Raw genomic sequence first — 7,280 nt, forward strand, 5'->3', positions numbered from 1 at the left:
AAAAAACAGAAGGGAAAACAACAACAACAACAACCAGAAGAGCAACTTTGTTTGTTTATATGCTGCTGTTTGTGTTTAAATGCTGCTGTTTTTGTTTAGATGCTGCTGTTTGTGTTTAGATGCTGGTGTTTTTGTTTAGATGCTGCTGTTTGTGTTTAGATGCTGGTGTTTTTGTTTAGATGCTGCTGTTTGTGTGTAGATGCTGGTGTTTGTTTAGATGCTGCTGTTTGTGTTTAGATGCTGCTGTTTTTGTTTAGATGCTGCTGTTTGTGTTTAGATGCTGCTGTTTGTGTGTAGATGCTGCTGTTTGTTTAGATGCTGCTGTTTGTGTTTAGATGCTGGTGTTTGTTTAGATGCTGCTGTTTTTGTTTAGATGCTGCTGTTTGTTTAGATGCTGCTGTTTGTGTTTAGATGCTGCTGTTTTTGTTTAGATGCTGCTGTTTGTGTTTAGATGCTGGTGTTTGTTTAGATGCTGCTGTTTGTGTTTAGATGCTGCTGTTTTTGTTTAGATGCTGCTGTTTGTGTTTAGATGCTGCTGTTTGTGTGTAGATGCTGCTGTTTGTTTAGATGCTGCTGTTTGTGTTTAGATGCTGCTGTTTGTTTAGATGCTGCTGTTTGTGTTTAGATGCTGCTGTTTGTTTAGATGCTGCTGTTTGTGTTTAGATGCTGCTGTTTGTGTTTAGATGCTGGTGTTTGTGTTTAGATGCTGCTGTTTGTGTTTAGATGCTGGTGTTTGTGTTTAGATGCTGCTGTTTGTGTTTAGATGCTGCTGTTTGTGTTTAAATGCTGCTGTTTTTGTTTAGATGCTGCTGTTTGTGTTTAGATGCTGGTGTTTGTGTTTAGATGCTGCTGTTTTTGTTTAGATGCTGCTGTTTGTGTTTAGATGCTGGTGTTTGTGTTTAGATGCTGCTGTTTTTGTTTAGATGCTGCTGTTTGTGTTTAGATGCTGCTGTTTGTGTTTAGATGCTGGTGTTTGTGTTTAGATGCTGGTGTTTGTTTAGATGCTGGTGTTTGTGTTTAGATGCTGGTGTTTGTGTTTAGATGCTGGTGTTTGTGTTTAGATGCTGGTGTTTGTGTTTAGATACTGCTGTTTAAGAACTTTTTTAATGGATCATTGATTCAAAAAGATGGTGTTTATGTTTTAAAGAACCAAACAAAGTCAATTTTCGGTCATTTAGAATCGAGTCAAATCTGCGAAGTGACACGAAATAAAGTTTTCACATGACTGAAGTAGACATTCACAACATGACCTCGAACTGATCAGGACTTGAGAAGATGAGAATAAAAGACTTGGGAAGATCTTCGGGTTCATTGGGACAAGAAACAACAAAAGACCTTCAACGATCCAAACCAATGTAAGACCAGGGCAGGAGCCAAAGTATATTTCTGGAGGTTCCAAACCAAGACGACCACAATCATTTGAGAGCCAAAGACCAAAGATGTTGAAGACTGAAGCAAAGTGAGGAGCGAGGATGGTTCGATCGAAGTCTAGACTGAGAACAAGATTTTGAACTTCAATTGAGTGAAGATCAGGACAACACAGAATCAAGATTCAAAAGAGTCAAGACGTCAGACGCAAAGGTTTCTGGGTAGTAAGATTTGAGAATATGATTTCAAGGCTCTACATCAGAGGGCTTCAGCGTGGGCGGAACCAACTCCGAGTCCTCCGATAATGACGTCTGCTGGAGGGCAGAAGAAGAGACTCACCAGCCGACGTTGAACTCCACGTGAGCGTCAAACAGAGCCACCACGGGAGAAGACGCCACCCTCCAGCCGCTGATGCGAGACCGGATCAGACCCTCCTGCCTCTCGTGTCGGACCACCTTGATGAACCCGGAGCCGTGCTGAGCATTGGTCTCGTCCACGAAGCGCTGCAGGTTATACTTCAGCTCCACTGCACAGAAGCAAGAAACACAAATGTCAAAACCAGACACATTCGAGACACGATCGCATTGTTAAACCCATAGTTTATCAGATTCAAAATTACAAATACATATTTGTATTATTAATATGTAATATTATAGTTATTATCACAATCTTCAATATGTATTTTAAGAGTTTAAACACTTAAATAAATTGAATTATAACAAATATTTTATAAAAAAAATAAATGATACAAGTAAAGAACTGCAGTCAAAATGATTACAAATCATTTAAAATACTTTTTTTTTTTACAGAATGTATTCTAATTCAAGATTTTAAGAGGAGATGAAACTGTATTTCTTGTCTTATCTTATCTTGTATGAAGGTAGTTTTATTTTGTTAATTTTTTTTCTGATTGGCACAACTTTTTCGTGTCTGAATAATTACCAAATGTCTTACCTTGATATAGGCAAAAACTAAATCGTTTTTTTTTAAACCATTTTTTGGTTTGATTTTGATCAGTTTTTTTTAGTTTTTTTTATTGAAACTTGTTTTTATTTGAAGAAACATTTTTGGATTGAAAAAAAGTTACTTCACAGATTATTTTTGCGATTGACGAATTTAGAAAAACAAATTTCAAATTTTCACACACAAAAAAGTCTTAAAACACATTTGATTTTTTTTTTTTGTTTGAAAATGTTTCTTTTGTATTGAATATTTTTGGTTTGAATTAACTTCTTAAATATGGAAAATAAATATATTTTCATTGAAGCACCTTTTTGATGATTTTATTTTTGATGGAAGGACATTTTATTTGGATTAAATAATAAAGAAACAAAACCACTTTCGAAAAAGTTTATTGTTTAAATGTTTGTCTCTTATCTTCTTTGACTGTTGCAGTGCATTATGGGAGTTCTGGAATCCCTAGTTTGCTCCTCAGATTGTTCGTGTATCTTTAGTCGGGGCTACTTTGACTGTTTCAGATGATAGTTAGCGACTCAAACATTTGAGTTTGTACTTTGATACGTGGAGCAGTAACTGTTAGCATTAGCATTAGCACATCAGAAAACAACAGAATGAACATGTAATTTAGGGCCGAACGTGTTTTCTCGATTCAAATCGACATCACATTTGAAAATACTTATTCAATTCCAGACATTGCAATAAAAATAAATTAACCCTGACACTGATTAGACAGTAGGTGGCAGCAGAAACACAAGTGGTCAGAGACCACTGCTGTATTATTTAATTTATTTTAAATTTTTAGATCAATGAATGTAAGAATTAATCTAATTTCATCATAATATGTAGGTCTACAGAGAAGTGTTACAGGTTAATTCTATCAAATATACAATGACTTGTATAGTTAAAAAAAGAAAAGTACACACTGAATAGAAATCCTAATCCTGGTAAAATGAAAGAAAACACAATAAGATTGTCTCCCTAAATCGTTCCACCTAATGTCATCTCTCAAATGTGCATTGTTGTGTGGTCAAAGACTACTAAATAAATCAGGTAGTATGGAACTCAATACAGTTTGTTGTTCTGTTTCAAGACTCAGACCGTCCTCGCCGTTAATTACCTCGTGTTACTCCGAGGTCCTCATGGGAGAACATTTATTAATGAACTAAATCATCAACTTAAACGTGAACACGCTCGCAGGGACTGTGCGACTTAATTGTGTTCTTCATCTTTGTGTGGAGGAAGTCTGGGACACAAAGAGACACACATCATGTTGTGACTGTAACACACCCGGAAGCTCTGTTCGCATTTAAAAGAACAATGAAATCCTGTGAGTTGATGACTGAGGACGAGAGGATACAGTGACTCCAGCAGCTTTTAAAGCTGATGTTTGGACATATTTTGGTTTGAAAACAAATGAAAGCAGTTACGACTTTGTCAAGAGTCACGTGGTCTGTAAATTCTGCAGCACCAGAGTTAAGAACTCTACACTACTACACATTTTTAGAAATCAAACAATGGCTGAGTGAAAACACTTTGCTGCTAAATGTGGACAAAACTGAAACTCTGGTTATTGCTCCTGATGATAAGGTTCCAGGGTTGAGTCAGTACTTGGGTGACTTCGGTCAGTCTGTCAAACTGAGCCTGAGAAACCTGGGTGTTGTATTTGATAAAGACATGTCTCTTGTTCGACACTGTAGAAAACTGACCACAAACGGTTTCCTTCAACTGAGAAAAATCTCTAAACTTACTAAAATGTTGTCACAACATGATCTGGAGCTTATAATCCATGTGTTTGTGTCTTCTTGTCTGGACTATTGTAACAGTTTGTTTTCATGTCGTAACAGGAAGGAGTTGTCTCGCCTGCAGTTGATACAAAACTCTGCAGCGAGTATTCTGACCCACTCTAGTAGAAGAACTTACATTTCTCTGATCCTTAAAACTCTTCACTGGCTTCCAGTTTCTTTCAGGATCAACTTTAAAATTCTGGTTCTTACTTTCATATCTATTCATGGTCAGGCTCCTCCTTACATCACTGATCTGATCCATCCAGCCTTACACCCCAGCTCGGGTTCTGAGGTCTGTGGATCAGAATCTACTGATGGTTCCTCGCACACGGTTCAGGACCAGAGGATAGAAATCCTTCCAGACTGTTGTGCCTAAGCTTTGGAACGATCTTCCTCTCTCTTTGCGTTTGATGGATCTAGAGCACTTTGTGACCCTGGTCGGGAAAAGCACTTTATAAATAAAAATGACTTACTTACTTACTTACTTACATATATCAAGTATATATGTGTTACTACAGTATCACTATATATCGTATCGTTGACCCTGTATCGTGATACGTATCGTACCACCAGATTATTGAAGACCGAGGGATTAATACTCCATGTACTGGTCATAATTAAGACCAGTTTTCTGAAACTCAATCATAGTAAAGTGTCAACAATCTGAAGTACTAGTCGGAGAGCTGTAACAAAACCCCGGCGAGGACATTAGAGAGCAGACCCACGCTGCCGTGGTCACCCTCCTCATCAGTATTCCCGGCCCTCCTCAGGAATTCCATAATTATTATCGGAGCCGTAAATCATCCGGGGCAGATCTCTCCAGTGTTAATTATATATTTGGCAGCAGTCAAACATTCTCTCTGATTAACAGCCGTCCTCCAACTGACCCGGATCTCAATCTGCGCCGCACTGGCGTCTCTGTCCTTATACATCCGTCGTGTCCCGGTATCGTTCAATTACAACATCAAACTGATGTTTTCTGAAGAGATGTTTGTGTTAGAACTGAGTCGGGGTCAGTCCGGAGTCGTGACTCTGGTCCGTACGCTCTTCAACTCTTCACTCCCGACATCTGTATTCACGAGGATCAGTGGCACCGTTGACGTCTGAGAGTCTTCTTCTGATTTAATGAATTCCGCAGCTCATCGGAGCGAAGAGCGGATCTACATAAGTAAATGTTAAAGAAGCTGCGACACGAGATTATGTTGCCAATTTGTTGGATCTTTATCTGACGGCATTTGAAGAGACAACACTCAGCAGACGTTAACATTTAACATTAGATTTTTTTATATTGAAATGTTTTTTAAGCATTTAAATTATTTATTTTCATTTATATATTGATCGGTTGAATTTAAATAAATATAATAGAATCTTGAAATACATATACAGTGAAGTATCTACATTATATATATGTGTATATATATAAATACTGATGGTAAATACGTATATAATTCAGTTGATTAAACAAGAAGGAGCTGTCTCACCTGCAGTTAATACAAAACTCTGCAGCCAGAATTCTGACTGCTCTAGTAGGAGAACTCACATTTCCCAGATTGATGGATCTACTCACTCCTTCAGGAAACATATTAATTCTTATTTGTGCTTTCTCTACATATTTTGGGTCTCCTGTGTTAGTTTATGTTAGGAGCAAAACTGTATAATTTTTATTTTGGAAACTTTTTGTAGAATTCATTTTTTTATTAGATAAGAAAATTAAAAGATTATTAATTGAAAATGATAGAAAAGGAAAATAAAAGTCAACAAATTTAAAAAAACAAAGCTTACTACTTATTTTCGCCAAAATACTGTATTTAATCTAATAACAAACATTTGTAAAATGTTTTTTTAAAAGAAAAGTTTCCACATTTTTTACATGTTTAAAAGTAATCACATTTAATAAAAAACTTTGAGTAAAGTTCATTTAACATTTATTCATAATAAAGAAGCAATTTCTTTATCCATGAATCACTTTTTCATCAACTAAAGGTTTTTATAATTGATTAGATCGGTTTGAATGAACAGTATCGTTGATACAAGATAAAATTCTGGAGATTCATTATCAAACGACCTTGACAAGGACGAGGATGAAAAGACACGTTTACGATTAAAGCGCTTCTTTGGTTGTTTCTGACAAAAGATACAAAGTTAACTTATGCTTTCATGGACTGTATGTGAGTGTAATTAAAGTTTGTTCCAAGGTTCTGTTCTACGACCGGCTGGTGAGGTGGGATCGGAGGAGGGTCTCACGGCTGCTGCTGTGGTCGTCCACCAGGATGATCTCGCGCAGCAGCTGCGCCGGCGTCCGCAGCACGGCCGTGTGGACGGAGCGCAGCAGCACCGACAGCGCCTCGTCCACGAAGATGAAGACGATGCTGAGCTGAGGAAGCTCCGAGGCGTACGACGCGTTCCTGCACCTGAAATGCAGAAGAGACGGTCACGGGTCGAGACCCTTTCGATCGAACCGGATCAAATCATCCACTGACCCTTCCGGCCGGGAGTCCGGGATCGTCCTCGTGAGGGAAATGCGGTCGCTAAGGTAGCTGTTGTAACCGTAGAAACGGAACTTCTGGAGGGCCACCCTTCGGCTCTCGGGTCCCAGGTCGTGACCCCAGCGGTCGAAGAGAGAGGAGTCGGGGTCGGAGACGGGGTCTTCGCCGTCCCTCTGAGGAGCGTCTGTGGACAGAGAGGAGAAGAAAAAACTTCACTTCTTATGTAAAAACAGAGATTTATCGCTTCTCGTTCTGAACATCAAACACATTAAATAGTGATCATTACATTTTCTCTTGCTTACATTTACTTAAACTTGCAAACCCCACATTTTAACTGAGGCGTCATCCCTGGTAACAAACTTCTCAGTAATGCTTTGCCGCCCAGCAGATCCAGTATAGCTGCCGATCACTTTTGACATAGCAACAAAGACGTGGGATTTAAACACAATATTGTAGGGCCCATTCTTCCGTTGTAGGTACAATATCGGTCCCCCCTAAAATTTCGGTCCCCCCTAAAATTTCGGTCCCCTCTACAATTTCAGTCCCCCCTACAATTTCCTTCCCCCCTACAATTTCGGTCCCCCCTACAATATCGGTCCCCCCTACAATTTCAGTCCCCCCTACAATATCGGTCCCCCCTACAATATCGTCCCCCCACTTCCTACGTGATGACGTCAAACGC

At 38.8% G+C, this 7,280-nt stretch overlaps 1 protein-coding gene across 2 annotated transcripts in view; it reads right to left on the reverse strand.

The window, feature by feature from the left end:
* LOC148073431 (polypeptide N-acetylgalactosaminyltransferase 18-like) overlaps positions 1-7,280 on the reverse strand; it is a 97,701-nt gene that overhangs the window by 32,542 nt on the left and 57,879 nt on the right. For both annotated transcript variants that reach the window (XM_087798106.1, XM_087798105.1), the window contains exons 2-4: positions 6,593-6,782; positions 6,357-6,523; positions 1,708-1,894 (exon numbers count right to left, since the gene is read on the reverse strand). In XM_087798106.1, the coding sequence (XP_087654232.1) occupies positions 1,708-1,894; positions 6,357-6,523; positions 6,593-6,782 (544 nt within the window). The remainder of the gene's footprint in view (positions 1-1,707; positions 1,895-6,356; positions 6,524-6,592; positions 6,783-7,280) is intronic.

This window comes from Callionymus lyra, chromosome 8 (assembly GCF_982586985.1).
Source record: "Callionymus lyra chromosome 8, fCalLyr1.hap1.1, whole genome shotgun sequence".
Taxonomy (NCBI): Eukaryota; Metazoa; Chordata; class Actinopteri; order Syngnathiformes; family Callionymidae; genus Callionymus; species Callionymus lyra.